Source organism: Sceloporus occidentalis, unplaced genomic scaffold, assembly GCF_023333645.1.
Source record: "Sceloporus occidentalis isolate IW3139 unplaced genomic scaffold, rSceOcc1.0.p SCAF_173, whole genome shotgun sequence".
Classification (NCBI taxonomy): domain Eukaryota; kingdom Metazoa; phylum Chordata; class Lepidosauria; order Squamata; family Phrynosomatidae; genus Sceloporus; species Sceloporus occidentalis.
In genome coordinates, this window is record NW_028317153.1 from 58,332 (window position 1) to 75,795 (window position 17,464).

Genomic DNA, 17,464 nt, shown 5'->3' on the forward strand with positions numbered 1-17,464 from the left:
CCAATCTACCCTACGGCCGGTTAGTTCCTCCTGATTGTGGGGTGATTGCTCTACACACAGTCCCTGTGCTGATACAGGGGAGGAAAAACTATATTTTCTAAACCCTGGCAGTTAAAATAGAGAACCTTATTCTCTAAATACTGATTATTTGGTCATTTGCACAGGGATAGAATGTAACAACCTGCTGGTTGATTCTGGTCTCCATGGAAACCCCAGATCCTTAGAGACACACCTGTCACCTTTTCTAATAGAAAATGCAGGGCAACCGTGTGATCATTCCCCCGGAGCCGTTAGTGACCTCATAATCTGCCCATTTTCCCCAAACCCAGGAAATCTGCCCTTCTGCCCAGAAGCACGCTTCTGCACCCCCGTTTATGTTTTCGGACCGCATGTTGTTTAGGGGTTCCTATTTCATTTTTATACAGCTTTGGGCTCCCGCACTGGGCTAGCAGAATCCAGTCTCAGGCCACCAGACCAGGGTGGGACCCCAGTTCCTGCTGCTGCCCCTATGGTGTTTGGGTGATGTGCGGTTCAGTGTGGCACCTGCAGAGGGGGCAAGAGAGGCAGCCAGAGAGCCACATCCATATGACCCAGGGGCACAGTGCCACATACATGTAATAAGTACGTTACATGCCTGCCCCTGAGACTGATACATGAACCACAGGGGCTCCCTGTATAAGACCCCACTAGGCAACTCTTTATATAATACCCCAGGGGCTCCCTGTATAATAATCCCACTAGGCAACTCTTTATATATCACCCAGGGGCTCCCTGTATAACATAACTCTACGAGGCAGCTCTCTCTATATATAATACCCCAGCCCCCCCCCCCTGTATAATAACCCCACTAGGCGGATCTGTGTATAATACCCCCAGTAGGCAGCTCTGTTTCAAATACCCCAGGGTATGGCAGATCTGTAGATAATACCCCCAGTAGGCAGCTTTGTATCAAATACCCCAGGGGCTCCCTGTAATAACCCATCAGGGAGCTCTGGGGTTTGGAACCCCATCAGACAGCGATGTGTGTATTTAACCCCATCAGCTCTGTGTATTTAACCCCATCAGCTCCGTGTTTAGTGCCAGCCCCCGGCAGCCCTCTGTATAATGACACTAGGAGGTCCCAGGGCAGGTCCTCGGTAGTTGCCCCCGCCCCGTCTCTGCTGCTGATTCCGAAGTCCATTGTGGTTAAACCATTCAGGGAGGGAGCAGCGCAGGGACCCTCAGACTCACCGCTGCCGAGGGATGGCAGGGATCGCTCACCGCGCCCGGGGGATGGCAGGGATCGCTCACTGTGCCAGGGGGCAGCCGGGACTCACTCACTGTGGCCCGGCGGTACCCAGGACTCTCAGCCACCTGTTGCTGGTGCTGTGCCTGCTGACTATCGCCTCTGCCCAGGAACTGCTCACTAATGGCGTAAATGGCTACAGCCTGCACCCCCCATACTTCAACTTGGCAGAGGGCACCCGGATCTCGGCCACGGCCACCTGCGGGGAGGGCGAGGATGGCAGAGCCATGGAGGAGCTTTACTGCAAGCTGGTCGGGGGGCCAGTGTCCGGAGACCCCTCGCAGACCATCCAGGTACTGGACTCCCCTTGTGGGGTATGGGGGCGCGGTATGTGAGTGGCCCCTGTGGGGTGTGGTGGGTACTGTGAGTGGGCCCTGTGGGGTGTGGGGCCCACTGCTTGTTGCCTGCTTTACCCTTGTATTTGTACAATGACTGTTCTCCATATCAGTGTCTGGCAGCCCCCCTTAAATCATTGAGACCCCCCGACTCCCCTCCCTGGATAGATGTTTAGCTGCTGAGGTTTCTGATAGAGTGGTACTGAGTACCTGTGGGGAGAGTTTCCCTAAAATGCAAGAAGTAAATAAAACTTTGTCCCATATTAATGCAGCCAGAACTGGGGTGACTGGTGCCTTTTTTTGCCCCACTCATCATTCAGACTCTGTATGTACCCCTCCTGTTACCACCAGGGGCAGGAGTCAGAAGCTCACACAGGTGCAATGAAATGATTATTGAGGCTACAAGTCATTCCCAGGAGGTATCAGTTATGTAATTAAAAAAAATGCCTCCTGATCCACCCCATCCCGTGGCATCCAGAGGGCTGAGTGCGGGGCAACTTTATAATAGGTAATGGGGGGCCCTGCCCGTGGTGCTGAACTTCTGGCTAACTTTGGGGTAACAAGTTGAGTAGACAGGAGGCATCAGCCAAACAGTCATTCCCCCCCCCGGGAAGTGGGGTGTGCAGAGGTCTTTAGTGTGCAATCACCATGGCAACAGAACCAAATTTCTTGGAAGCTGGATTTCATGATAGCGCTTTAGGTTGCTGTTGTACGTCTCCCCAAAACATTCTCGTGCGCTTTATGGCAGGGGTGTCATGTTTGGTGATCATGTCTGTGGCCCTTGCGGACCGGTATTCAGCCCCCTGACCTTATAATGTATAACTAAATTCTGCTTCTAATTGAATTTCAATCATGCAGCGATGCGCTGTTATCTAAAAGCACCTCGGCAGCAAAATGGTAAAAAACACACTCTAATTATATGTTCCCCCATATACCGGAGGACTGCGTGTCTCGTTCCTCCCCTCTCTCTTTCTCGTTCCTCTCCTCTCTCTGTCTCGTTCCTCTCCTCTCTCTGTCTTGTTCCTCTCCTGTCTCTGTATCTCCAAGGCCCTGATTTCCTTAATTGCCCCTGCAGTTCTTTATCTGAATTCCTGGGGCTTCTTTGAAGTCTGGGAGAGAAATGAATTGGGGTTAACCCCCCCCCCCCAGTGTAATGTAATCAGAGCTTAATTGGGATTAGTATATATATATATATATATATATATATATTGTATATGTGTGTAATATATATATATATATATATATATATATATATATATATATATATCCCCCCCCCATCGTCATCTCCATGTACCTGACGTGGCCGTCTTATTGTTTTCAGGGACAGTACTGTGACATCTGTATGGCTCACAGCAGAGAGAAGGCTCACCCAATCACCAATGCCATCGATGGAACGGAACGTTGGTGGCAAAGTCCTCCATTGTCTCGCGGATTGGAGAACAACGAGGTCAACGTTACCCTGGACCTGGGCCAGGTTTGTGCTTTTCTGTTGACCCCTCTTATAGCGCTGACATGTTCCAGCATGTAGTTCATAAGCCTATAGAATGTTTGCATCTTTTGAGAGACGTTCATAACCTCGGGAAGAGGGTTCCACGTACTGAAGTCTAGCGCTATGTTGGGGTCAGGTCATATTTATGGGCAGATCTGCTCGATATTAGTCGTTGGAACCCCAGAGGAGGAAGTATTTAGGGTCTTGTTGCAGGAGTACTAGGGTGGTCACTTGGCCACCACGAAATATAATGGTGTATTAGACCTCTGTGTAAGGAGGAGACCACGAGAAGGTGACTTAGAACATTCTGAGAACTTAATACTTGCTCCAACACCTTGTACCCACTAAGTGTTTATCATTTGACCATCCAGACTGATTAAGAATAAGTTCCACTCCACGCGTTGCAGGGATCACCCGCCTCCCCTCTGTGCCCCCAATGTTGATGGCTGTTCTTCTTTTGGCTGCTGAGGAGGAGGAGGGCTCGGGGCATTTAATTGTGTTTTATTGTCTACTTGCTGCCCCTCCCCCCAACACTTTTAAAGACTCTGTAATGGCCTCTAAATGTGATCGCAGTCCGTTCCCAGGCCATGAAACCTCCAAATGCGTCCTCAGACCTCCGACTCTTTTCGGAGGTTCCCTGCGAGGTGGCCCTTCCGATACGGTTTCTCCTACCCGCTGGGCATGACCTTTTCTGTACACAAGAGGAGCCTTGTTTCCCAAGCAAGACGAGGTCTATGATAATGACACGGGCTGCTCGCGTTATATTAAAAGGTTATATGATGATTTTAAGTGAAAACATCTTGTTGTTCGCACTAAAAGCCCTCGAACATGATATTTTAGATAATTAATACTTGTACGGGTTCCTCTGATTACTGGAGGCAGACACAACATTCTTAAATCCATTTCTTGCACCCAGTAAACAGATGGGGGGGCACAAGCCCACCACAGCCCCAAATTATTGCGCCTCTAAACATTTCACGCGAGGCTCCGGCCCTTTACTTTTAAAGAAGAGTAGAACGTGGGAACATGACGTTTATTTACAAATAAATAATAATATTTTCTATTTTGGTCTAAGTGTTGGATACATTGTTACAGAAAAGGCCTGAGAAGCTGTGAAATGTGTGTGGGGGGGGGTGCTGGGAGTTGTCATTAATTCAGTGACCTGTGACCCTTTTCTTTAAAAGCCAAACAAAAAAAAATCAAAAAAATGTGCTGATTACTGTTATTTTGCAATTAACGGTGTTTATTCTGATCTGTCCGAATTCCCGGGTTAATCCGGGCATCAGAATTCCGCACACCTTTTATGAATAATAATCTGCCCCCCCCCCCGCTCCAAGGTTTTCGTCCCGTAGAGAAGTTTACTTTGTAATTTTATTATTAGAACGAGAATCAGACTACAAATTAGCCCCGGGGTGCTCTGTCTTACTGTCTGTCTGTCCGTCCGTCCTCGTGAAGCATCCGCCAGGTACCTTGGAATCAGGAATGTCTTTGTTTTCCCGTCCCCGGGATGTGTGGAATTTCAGTTATCCTCGGATCCGTCTGTACCTGCACCCGTCGCCCTGACATCCGGAGAGCTTACCCGCCATCCTTTTAAAATAAGTTCTCTTGTGATCTCAGGTAGTTCCATTAACAAAAGAGACTGTTTGACATTCTTTCCTTAACCCCTTAGGGCACTCGTTCTCCTGTAACAGTTACTTATCTGTTTACACGGACGTATGAGTCGCATATATGACATTTCCAGACCTTAAGAGTCATCATGTATGGAACATTTCCTTAATTTAGTTGCTGATGTGCTTTCTGTGGAACGCGTCGGTTCCCATGACCACTGCTGGTCAAAAACCCAAACCTCTGCTCTTTCTGGCTTTAACGTGGCCACCTGGGCTGGCGTCTTCTATTCAATGCGGGATACAGGATCCTGGGTGTAGGGTTTGGGCCTCGCCTGTTGTTGTTGTTACGTTATATACTACTTATGTTCTGTCTACCCATTGTACAGCGCTACGGAATATGATGGTGCTATATAAAACAAGAACTAACAGTAATAACCTTAAATCGCTGCCTATAGTCATGCCCCTTATCTCTATACGTATCCTGAGACTTGGTCAGCGTTTGTATGAAGAGGTCGCCCACACTCGAGTTCTGCCCCTGGGGTTCGTTTGGGGATATTGGTAAAATACTCGGGGAGTCGCAGGGACTGGTTTTGGTCCATGGAACACCAAAGCTTCCTGGAGCGTCTCAGTGTTTGTTGCGCATGCACTCCAAGGAGCGTGTTCTCCGTGACGCGAAAAGTTAATGGAGCGTCTCTCCTGTGATCGCCGGGGTGAAGCTCTCGGTGCTGGCCCGGTCTGCGTGTTCCTACAGGCCTGCGCTCGCTTGGCTGCCGTTAACAGGAGACGAGCTCGCGATGACCTCATTCATTAAAGACGCGGCTGCAGGGCTGTTTGCGGAATCCTGTTGTAATCCCTGGCTGGCACGTCGTGGGGGGCGACGACGATCTAACGTATGGGGGACAATCACAAAATATTCCAGTCCTCACAGCAAAGCAAACCTGAAACTATTCCTGCAAAATGGGTCCTTTTCTTTAAAAAGAAAAACGAAGACATTTGAGGGTTGAGATGGCACATATAATATAAACCCAGTACTAATTATCAATGTAATATCATTACTCTCCCCAACTTATTGCATAATACCCAGGAAATATATCTCCTATATATACGGTATATATATAGATATATATATTGTACAAAAAAAATCATAATTCAATTTTTATTATTATTGTATGTTATTGCTGTTACATCTGTTTATTTTCAAGTCTACATCCATTATAAGGGTGGTCCGGGAGGGGGTGTAACTTGCCTTGCAGACCCCCTGGTATCTGATTTATGGTCCAGAACTTTCAGGATTAGTGAATTGATTGGTGTTTATTACCTTTTTTTTGTTTTGTTTTGTTTTTGTTAAACCTCCAAGCCAGTTGACCAGTTTAATGGGGCCACCCAACAAGCCGGAATTTATGGGTTGATTGCCCTGTCTTTGTTTTACCCCTTGCCCTGGATGCAGACTGGCGCAGAAGGGGTTACTGTGGCCCCAAGCCGGTGCAGTTGGAATTAGCCTGCTCTCTCTCAAGCTGTCAGATCGGGGTCGGTGGCTGTTAGCCGTTAGCCGGCCCAATGACCAGGAATGCGGACTGCAGGAATTTCTGGTGATGTCCCAATTCTGCGCATCCCCAGGGAGTTGTGGGAAAAGAGGGACCCTTAAATTACCAAGAATTCTTGCTTTTCTTTCATATATTTTTACACAAACCCGCCAAGCGATGCCAGAGACGCTGCCGGCCCCGACAATCAACGCTGGGTTTTTCTCCATACGAAGGCGGTGCAGATATTTAGCGATGATTGACAGGTTATCGCTATGGATACGATTGAGTGAAAAGGCATCATTCACCGAAAGGATTAATATTCCCATTGGAACATTCCGTCTCTGTCCTCAAATACCCCCAACGGGGCAGAAGATCAATGAGTGGGTAATACATTGTGACAAATGCATCAGCATGTGAAGGGTTCTTAAAACCTGCTTTGTTGAAGGTAATTGAGGAGTTGCGTTTAGATGAGAATTATCCCCGGAATGTAGGTTTAATTCGGCCGTCATTTGAAAAATGCTCAGTTCCGATTATTTTAATAACTGTTTGTGTAACTACAAGAATAGGGCTTTTGTTGAAAGGCACCTTTTCAAAGAGGGCGAGGGTGATAACGTGTGCAGACATGGCGATTGTGGGCGTTTAATGAACAATTAACAAATACGATACATTATGTTGTTTTGACAATGAATGATGGAACGTAGGAGACGCCAGAGAAGGTGCCGGGGGGGGGGGGGGGGCTTTTCCTGAGGTTCCTGGATCTGACTTTATGGTTTTGTACCGATAGAGCTTTTACACGGAAGTCAAAGAACCTTAAATATACAGAATGGATCCAAACCGATAAGAATAATAAAACCTTTACGATAATGAACTGTGTTCTATGAGACAAGGCAGCGGATCGCCGGGGTGTTTTTCCTAGCGGCCTGATGATTATTAATTTTCCGATTACGTTCTGGATCAGCTTTCCGTCTCTCACAAAGAGCGCGTAGAACAAAGCCGAGCGTTTGGCTTTCATGTGCTGCCGCCATTGTTGGTCGTCGCCCCCGTCTGAGGCCCTCTGCTAGGTAAAGACTAAACCGGCAACAAAAGCCTGCTTGCTCTTCTGGCACGTTAACCTTTTGTTATCCCCAGGCCACGGTCTACCTGACGGGTCGCTGCCACCCCCGGCTGTGGCGGTTTTGGTGGAGTTAAAGACCCGTTACGGTCTCCTTGGCAACCAACAAGCGGCCATACTGCGAGCAGGTGAACGACGTCCGCTTCCCGCTGTCGGATTTCGGGAGCAGGATTATTAGAGTTTTTGTGTTAAAGACTGTAAGGAATGAGACTTCAACTGAAAACGAGATCGGCGTCTTGTGTGTCGGATCAGGTTTGCCCGGTGCGGGCACCCGACGCACTCCTCGCTCGATTTCTAGTATGACCCGGATTTATAACGCTGTAAACATTCTGTCAGTGGAACCAAAAGTTCATTTTTTCCCCCCAACAAAATCGACCTTGAAGTCCGGCACCTAGCAGCCCCCTCTGCGTCTTTCATCATCTCGCTTTCTTCCAGAGCCCTCTCCCCTGCATTCTTCTGTCCACACATTATAATCAGCGCTCTGACTCTGATTACTTAAGCTGAGAGGAAAAATCGCCTTTCTGCTGTGAAAAGCAAATACAAATTCTCAAGACCTTCAAACACTTGGGTCACTGCGGGAAGGTACTTAACCCTCCGCAAGCTGCCAAACACCTTATTTAATGATTAACCTGGGATACACACCTGTGCCGGAGGGCAGTAGGGAAAGGGTTAAGGGTGCCTCCTTAATACTTGAGGCCGAGGCGCCTGGCTTCACCAGGTCGTCCCAGAAGAATATTGACTTCTGTAGATGAAGAGGTTATTGAGAAGGTCGGAAATCACTCACCGAGAAACCCCTGGAATTGGCACGGCTTCAAAAATGCTTTTAATGAATTATTTGAAGTTAAGAATTGAGTGGTTTCTGTCTTCTTATCCTCTCGCCCCTCCCCCCACCCCATCCATCTAATGCAAAAGAATTATCCTTTTAAATATTACCGGCTAATAGATTTTCTTGCTTTTCTCCCCAAAAACCACAACTTGCACCCATCTCTGTGTTTAAAGTCAACAAGAAGAAACAGGAGGAGAAGGAAGATTTTGCAGCGTTTTGGGTCCATGTAGCAAGAATTTCTATATATATATTATATATATATTAAATCGTTATCCATGAAATTAGGGTAATATGTTGAAAGTGATTTTGCTACAAAGTTTCCAAGCCTCGGAATGTTTCTTGCTGTTCTAATCATTCCGCTGGTTGCTATGGCGATAAGACCGCTTATCGAAACTTTGTAACAGAGCCGTCTCTTAATTGGTTTTTGAAGGTCAGGACGTCGATTGCTTATTTTTGGAGACATGGTGCTCAAAATTTGGCCCAAAAGGCAGCGAGCAGGTGGAACCGGCAGGCAGAATGGGCTCGTTCTTTGGTTTTGGCCCAACGCAGGGATAAGCGATTCGGAACGACTCCACCCGCCATCTCCTAGTGTTCTTGGCTGTGTCTGACTTTCGGATATCTTGACAGAAGGAAATCCTTGGGCTGAACCCAATGGGGACGTAACGGTAAACAGGAAATTTAGCTGCGCTTCCAGAAAGATGTTAGAAAATCGCCAGTAACGTTGGACGTGAAATGAGCCATTAATGGCGTCTTTTGGAGCATTTATGACCGGAAGGCCGTGGGACGCGTCGGACTCTGGAGATCATTAGACCCCTAAGTGGTCGCAGTGATCAGATTGCTCCTAATGTATTAAATGGCCATTTGCCATGTACACTTTGTTACAGACACCCAATTATTTGATTGCAAGCTCTTTTAGAGCCTATAGTTTTTTCCATAGGCTCTATCGCCCCGTAGACTCTCCCGATGACGTCATACATCCTGCGAGGCCTATGCTGCGTTTCCGAGAGCCTCGCCTGTGATGTATTCGTTACCTGTTTGTTACATACCCCCCCCCCCAAATTCTGACCCGCATAGTGAAATGCATAAAGTCACAACTAGGATAAAAAAATACCCGCTTCGGCAAGGAATTGGTTAAATAAAGTGCTCCCCAAAAAGTCTGAAATGACTGGCTGCATTGTGTGTTTCTGTAAGATAAGGGGTTAATTTTGCAGCCCTGAGTTTAATGTGAGGCTCTGTGACAAGCAAGGGTTAATTAAAAGCCCCCAGCATACCGTACCGAGTATCTCTGGATTAATTGCCCCTGAATGCGCTGCTTGGCTCTCTGGGGCATTACCGATTAATTGCCCCTATGCATGATGTGCTTGTTTGATGAATGTATGGTTAATTAAGCTCTTGTCAGCTTTGCAAACACCCCCCCTCTGCTCACCCTGCACACGGCAAACAATCGGAAGGGGGCAGGTTGGCAGCTTGGGACTGGAAGGTGTGCGGAGGGAGAGGGGGCTGAATGCCGACTTTGAGGAAGGATTTCAAATTCCTCAGACACTTCTAGAACGGCTAATTAACAAAAAATGTTCTTTTTTTTTTTCCCCACTGCTTTGTTCTGCAAGGCTGAGGAATTGGCTTATCCTAACCCCTGCACTGCCAGACCTCACGCACTGTACCGGAAAGAGTGGTGGGTACATGGAATGGCTAGCGGAAGAAGTTGGCCAGACTCTTGTCCTGAATCAAAAAAATGCCCTTAAAAAATTTGTCAAAGTCGAGAAATGAAGGATCTACTTCGGAATCAGGATTTAAGGGGAGCTGTCAGTATACTCAGCACTGCTGTACACAGCCTCCTGCCGCTGTCATGGGGTAAGCGTATGAATGACAGGCACTTGGTGTATGAGGGGCTCTTTAAAGGGGCAGATTCTCCCGGCAGATCAGTTTATTCTTGGTATCTGCCCTTTCAACTCCCTCAATTGTTAAATACCCCCTGCCCCCCCAAGCCCTACTAATTCTCTCCCAAAAGGTCGCCATGGATACCAGCCCTCCGCTGACTACCCAGTCCATGGTAGCCGCCAGCAGAGACCCTATTGCCACAAGTGACGCCCCCCTCCTAAATGTAACCCTTTTTTTCTTTGAAATTACACTTTTTAAAAAAATGTATTAAAAAAATAATAATAAAAATGTAAAAATATTTTTCACGTCCTTATGGCAGGGAAGGGGTTAATGCGAGGGGTGCCCCCCCACGTTCCATGCCCAGTAATCTCGAGTCCGGCTTGTAAAAGCCCCCGTAATGAGGACGCGGTGCGGGCCCTTTCAAGTTGTGTCCTTGTAGGAAATGAAAGCCCAGAGAGGGTAAAATCTGGATTCCTGGATAATTACCCCCTTAACAGAACCGAGATAACAGCCCCTCTGTACAAACAGCCCCCCCCCCAGTCAAACAGCCCCCGTACGTCCTCTCCGTGCCGCCGCCGCCGCTCGCCTAGTCCTTCCACTTACGAATTTGTTTGAAGTTAGATTGTGAGCTCTTTGGCGAGACGTCTTCATACCTGGGAGCTTTCTAAATGCTGAGGCTCTTAACCCTTTAATGCCCCGCCATAAAGATTCTATGCAGTGACTCGCCGTACGCGTTACCCAAACGGCCTTCGCGGAAACCTTGACTCGTCGATATCTAAAGATGCACTTTATTGAGTCACCTGAATTCAAGCAGGGATAATCGAGCATAACACAGCACCGTCTGGGAGTCTAAAATATCGGGGGTAGTCGGCGCCGGACTTTGTGACCTGGAGAATCTGCCCCTTCACCCTGAGACTCCGGGCAATCCCTGCGAGTTCCCAGGTATGGACGTCTCGAATGCCAGGGAAATCCTTTTATGGACCCAAAACTTTGCCCCTTATGTACAAAACTCAATAACCCCCCCCAACCCCCCACTTTTTCCTAATTCCCCGGAAAATTGGTAAAGTTTCATTGGAACTTTCGCTTTTCGTTTGGGGCAGGCGGCCGGCTATTAATAGAAGCCCCGGCATGGAAATCTATGTCATGGAACAAAGACGCCTTTCTCTAGAAGCTGCCATCCCAGTGTTTAAGGCCTGCTAGACATTATTAGCAGCAGGGGTAGTGGACTTGTGGATTACGCTCCCAACAGAGGTGGTAGGAACTGATCCGGAAATGACGTTCGATTGATGGCCTTGTCCCCAGGAGCTTTCACTCTACAGGCGGCGTCCCGTTTTCTATGTATTTTACGTTGAAATTTGTTAGGATTCTATAGAATAGTTTATCGTCTGTTTTGGTTTCCACTCCTGGATACAAAATATTGTTTAGAAAACAAACAAATATTTATAAATTCCTGGAATTCTCGGCGGCCTTCAGCGTTCCGTCCTGAGCAAACATTTTTTGGGGGCAGACTCTCTAAATGTGGAGCGGTTCCCATGGAAACCAATGCCGTTGTCCCAAATCTAGAACTTTGCGACAAAATTTGCTATTTATAAACACGGGCAGCCAAAGCACACGCGGATTAGCCTGCTGTTGCCCTGTTGAGCGTGATGGGACTTGTAGTCATCCAAGGTGGCCAGCCATCGTTTGCCTGTTTTTCTTAGCTCAATATGGCACAGGAGGGGGGGGGCTACAGATTCCTGGTCCACAGAGCTTACATTCTAGGTGAAGAGCGGATGGTAACTGCAGGATTAACCCCTTGGCTGCTGGAAGGATCAGGTTCCTCTCCTGCGCGGGAGGCTTAACACTTTCCCTGCCAGGCGTCTGTGGGTGGGATGCGCTTTCCAACCCCCACGCCTCCCCATCCTTCACCGAGTCGTCGTCGCCCTCCGGCAACAGTAACCTTCTCCTCCCTCCAGACCCTTAATATGCGGGCACTGGGGGGTCTCTGCAGTTTGTGATCAAGGGGTAGAGATAAAATGGGCAAAAAAACCCCATTCTGATTCCTATTAAGTTTCTTTACAAATAGAGTGTAAGCTCCTGGGAGCGAATCAGCGTGATAGGATTTGTCTCGCTCTGCGAGTTCCGATTCTTTACGGCCGCTATGTGATGATAGTTTGGGGACCGTTTGGGGTTTTTCTTGTTCACCTGGTAAAGGGGTGGCGTACCCGGGGAAGCCCCTAAAGTGGGATCCGCGGCGCCTCCAACAAACGCCGTCCGCCAAGAAGGATTAAAGTCGATAATGGGGGGGGGGGGTAAGATGGAAAGCTTTCCGGTCCTCATAAAATCGCTACTCGTTTTAACTTTATTTACTTTATTTACTCTTCTCCCGACGCACTTTAAGCAAATAATTGTTAATAGAGATAACGTTCGGAAAGTCCTTTTTGTATAAACTGATTGAAAGCAGCGAGCGGCGGCAGATAAGGACACCGGCCGCGCCCGTCTGCCCTCCTACCGGCTTCGCATATTCACCTTTCTGTCCTTTACGGTGAAATATTACCACCTCTACTGGGAAGCTGTTCCAGGTCACATCTCCTCATTTTCTCAGTTTTGCAGCCTTGAGCTGTATTAAGCCGCTGAATAAATGTGTCATGCGCTGGGCCTGTGGCTGTTGACGCGAACACAAAGCGAGTGTTTGCCTTCATCCCGCTGACAGCAGCGCCGAGCGGAGAAAGGCCTGAGAGGAGGAGGATGGTCTGGGAACCGGGGCGGAACAATGCCAGCCTTTGCGCTGCCAACATGGAGAGGTGGGCATGCAGAGACAGGGAGGAGGGGGTGAGGGGGAGGCACAGCGTGGGACAAACACTCACACTTAACTCTTATGTGCCAGGGTTGCGAGATACTAACATTGCCGTTTGATATGCACTCCCCTTCTTATTGTAGCCCCCCCCCCCACGGTTGGCACGGGATCTGCCCCCCCCCGGTTGGCACAGAGTGCGTTCTCACAATGCCTGGCTGCGGATTCCCGGCGGAAGGTCGGATCCGGGTGACGTCTCCTCTGAGCTCTTCTGGTAGTGAATGGTAAATGGCAGGAAAGGTGGAGGCTCCCGGGGGGGCAGGCATGTTCTGTACTCTGTATTGTACTACGCCACGGAATATGTTGGCTCCGCCCTCGGTGAATCTGACCTCTTTTATTCCTTTTTGTGTTCCTTTCTTGGATTTAGTCCTGAAGATGAATTAAAGACGCCTCTGATTCCAAACAAACTCCGAAACTTTTCACTGATTATGTGAACCCATCTGAAGGGGAGACCTCCGAGGTCTTAAAAGCTTACCCGACGCTACATCTTTTTCGGGCCCAATAAAAAGTCTCCCTTTCCTCCTGGACCGGTAGGGCTGTATCTGCTTATACCAGCGTCGGTTCAGGCTCTCTGCCCCGCGATCTAACACTATCCAGAGGCGAGGAGTGCATTCGGGGGGGGGGGGGGGCTGCCGAGGTGTTTAATCATTGAACAAAGAGGAGCAGGTAAAATGTGTCAACACTGTCCATTCGCGGCCCGAGGGCCGGGTACAATGGAGAGCACACCGACTACATGCAGATGGATGTTCAGCGCAGTGTACTGTGACCGCAGGCAGGGTGATACATACAGTGCAGAGTAACCCGGTAGAATAGTGCACAGTGCAGAGCTTACGAAAAAAATACTGCAGTTTTTCTGAAGTAATACTGCAGTTTTTTGGAGATGAAAAAACTGCAATACTGCACTTTTACTGTAGTATTACTGCACATTTACTGCAGTTGTACTGCATTTGTACTTCACTGTACTGCAGTTTTACGGCAGTTATTTTTGTACGGAAGTACAAATGCAATAAAGCTGCAGTACATTGAAGTACAACTGTAGGTTTGCAATATAAAAAAAAAAGTGCAGTAAAACTGCAGTACAGTGAAGTACAAATGCAGTACAACTGCAGTAAATGTGCAGTAATACTGCAGTAAAAGTGCAGTATTGCAGTTTTTTCATGTCCAAAAAACAGCAGTATTACTTCAGAAAAAGTGCAGTAATTTTTTGTAAGGGTACTGTAAGTGTGAATATTTCCTAGTGACCCCAATTACAAAGCCCGGGGGTATTGCTTGGGATGCAGCAGAGGCTTCTGGGTAATAAACCCTAGCGGGCTTGAGTCTGGCAAATAGTCCTGAGGTTGTCCGACGCCGATCTGCCCTTTTATGGTCCCCGACACAGAAACTCCCAGGCCGGCGTTCTGCGGATCGCTCGCTCGGGGCTCTCCTTAAATAGTGCTTTCCAAACCTCCCCGCTAAAACAACACAACACGCAAAAAAAAACTGATTCGGAGGGAATTTGAGTAAAATGCGGTTTTTAGTATATTTTATAATTGTGTCTGAAATTATTAAAAAAACAAAACAGCATTTTATGTTTTAATTCCTGGACTGCGAGTCTGCGAGGGTTAAAACTCTGGCGTCCCGTGTATATACATCGTCCCCCGGCCCTCTCTCCCTGGTGTTGGATGAGGCTGTTCTGGCCCCGGGCGGTGGGTGAAGGGCAGGTAGATGGATGAGATAGCGGGAAAAGGAGTCGCTCTGACGTGTGAACGGGAAACATGGCGGGTGCGGCGACCCCCCAGCGATTAAAACATTCTTTTATTATCTCCTGTTTTTTTTGTTTGTTTTTTAACTTTTTTTAACCAAAACCAGTTTATCTGAATGTTTGGATAAACTGGTGACCGCCGGGGAATTTAACCCTTTGGCAGCCGGGTGATGCTCGCTGATACTGAGCGATGTTAACGCTGATCTCCTCTCTCTCCGCAGGTTTTCCATGTCGCCTACGTGTGGATCAAGTTTGCCAACTCCCCGCGCCCGGATTTATGGGTACTTGAGAGGTCCACAGATTACGGGGCCACGTACCAGCCCTGGCAGTACTTTGCCTGTAAGTCCAGCTCCACACCGGTGCCGATAACTCTACACATTATATATATATATATATAAAGATCGCAAGCTTTTAAGCCCACTTTGTTAGCCATAGTGAACTAATTGACCTGTGTGGCCATTAAAGTCTCGCAATACGTTTTCTGATGGGAACAATATCACGATGCTTCTTTATTGATAACTTTCCTTGGGGTGGCCCAATCCCAATCCAATCCCGTGGTCCTTGCTCCTATGTAACTTTATGCCTAATTTTTCAGGGAATGCTTAATTGTCACATGAAACAAAAGCAGGCACTGATAGGCTGTTGCTACTAGAACAAGTTTCTTATGCGATTAAACTTTCAGAGATCCGTAGGGTTTATGTGAGTGGAACGGCACCTTTAACCCGCAATGAGTTCAAAGACAGTCCCTTTCGCCGCTCGTTCCTTGCGGTTCCGCTGTCCTCGTCCCGAACATTCTGTTGCATCTATATATTTAGCTCTGCGGATGCAGTTTTAGGAGCACTAATTAGATTAAGATGGGAATATCTTCCCTGAGAAGGATTCTAGAACCCTCTTGGGTCCCGATCGCTCGTCAACCAGACCCGAGATCCTGATCCAGAAGAATGTCGTTACTAAAACACGATTAATACAAAGTTACCCTGTTTTAGACATCGTGCTGGTGACGGGTGATCTTAAACTGGTCATTTTTCCCGAATACCGCGAGCCGCTGAATCCCACGCAGAGTAATTACCCTTTACGAAAACAAGCATCAAATTTCCACCTCTGTGGGACAGACGCGGAACCCCCCCCCACGTCTGCCCTGGTTCTGTTCTGTAGGCGCCTGAATTCACCTGAATTAACCGTGACTAAAATACTTTAAGGGTCTTTTAAAAGCTCTGGTTGCCCTGTTCTGGGGGACGTTCTGGGTCTGTGTTCTGGGCCTGTGTTCTGTTCTTGGATGGAATCCTTGGGATGCAGTTTCTATTATGGAGTTTAGTAGCTAGAAGGATGTTCTTTTCGTGTTCTAGTTCCCTAATTCTCATGTTCTGTTTTAGCTTCTAAGAGAGACTGTATTGAGGTCTTTGGGCGTCACGCAATAGACAGGATCATCAATGACGATGATGTCATATGTACGACAGAGTATTCCCGCATCGTGCCCTTGGAGAACGGAGAGGTGGGTCCTTCGAGGCGAGTTTCGTCGGTTGACTTTCTCGCGGGAACGTTGAATGATTGTCGTGTTACTTGATCCCAGGTGGTGATGTCCTTGGTCATCGGACGTCCGGGTTCCATGAATTTCACCTACTCTCCCGTGCTGAGGAACTTCACCAAGGCCACGCACATCCGTCTGAGGTTCCTGAGGACCAACACTTTACTGGGACATCTCATGGGCAAGACCCTGAGGGATCCCACCGTGACCCGCAGGGTAAGTATCCGGGGCAAATCCGGAAATCCATCCGTCTGCTGGGGGGCTTTTCTCCCAGTTTTCATACTAGTTCTTAAATGTCCGCTTTATCCGTCTTATTTTTGCTGATATATTGGGTTATTGGACCTGTTTCATATAATGTTAGAATTTAAGATGACAGATCTCCCAACCTGGTTACCTTATAGTAACTATTGTTTCTCTCCCCCTCAACCGACTAGATTGTAAGCTCCTGGGAACAGGACCCTCTTCCCCTTTTGCATCTTTTTGTGCTTGTAAATTTATCCCGCCGACTCTGATTGGAAAGCGCCACGGAATCTGCTGGCGCTATATAAATAAATGTAACTGGCGACGAAATGCTGTGTCTCTCGGGTAACAAATTAACCTTGTGTTCTTTCTCCTTTAATCCCAGTATTATTACAGCATTAAGGACATTAGTATCGGCGGGCGCTGCGTGTGTAACGGGCACGCCGAGGTGTGCAACGCCAGGGACCCCGTCAACCCGTACAGGTAAATAAGCCTTTATTTCACCCGGTTTCACGCTTCAACCTCACATGGTTAGGAAACACAGCGGAAGGAATGACAGACAGACAGACAGACAGCGGGGGTGGGGGGGTGTATGGTAATGTATGAATCCGCTGCCTTTGGCTATGTGTGATCATAGACAGTGTGTGACCCCCAGGGATTAACCTTTGACCCCAGTAATATACAGTGTATGTATATGTATATACATCCCCCTATAAACACCGTGTCTGTCTCCTCCTGTGTCGGGAGATATTCGGGCAGGGAGGAGGGTAATTAGTTCTCTAAGCTTCACCGAGCAACTAAAATGCAGTTTTAAGTCGACGGGAGTCGCGTGATTGCTGGCGAGCTCGGCAGAAAAACTTAATTTTGGATTTTAAAAAATAAATAAAGAAAAAAAGGGGAAAAAAAATTCTTTAAAATGAAGATTTTTGTCAACAATGATGAGTTTTAACAGAGAGATTCCATAAATCTTAACCCTTTCAGGAATGTGGATAAGAAAGGATCAAGAAGTTTCAACATACTTAAGTTTTACTTTTAATTATTAACTGTTTGTGCTCCGGATTTGAGGGAGGG

At 47.7% G+C, this 17,464-nt stretch overlaps 1 protein-coding gene across 1 annotated transcript in view; it reads left to right on the plus strand.

Annotated features, from left to right (window-relative positions):
* Window positions 1–1,242: 1,242 nt before the first annotated feature.
* Window positions 1,243–17,464, plus strand: part of LOC149279259 (laminin subunit alpha-5-like) — a 47,877-nt gene continuing 31,655 nt past the window's right edge. Inside the window, exons 1-6 of the mRNA XM_089501380.1 lie at window positions 1,243–1,578; window positions 2,942–3,094; window positions 14,850–14,967; window positions 16,002–16,120; window positions 16,199–16,369; window positions 16,779–16,876. Coding sequence (XP_089357506.1) covers window positions 1,243–1,578; window positions 2,942–3,094; window positions 14,850–14,967; window positions 16,002–16,120; window positions 16,199–16,369; window positions 16,779–16,876 — 995 coding nt within the window. The remainder of the gene's footprint in view (window positions 1,579–2,941; window positions 3,095–14,849; window positions 14,968–16,001; window positions 16,121–16,198; window positions 16,370–16,778; window positions 16,877–17,464) is intronic.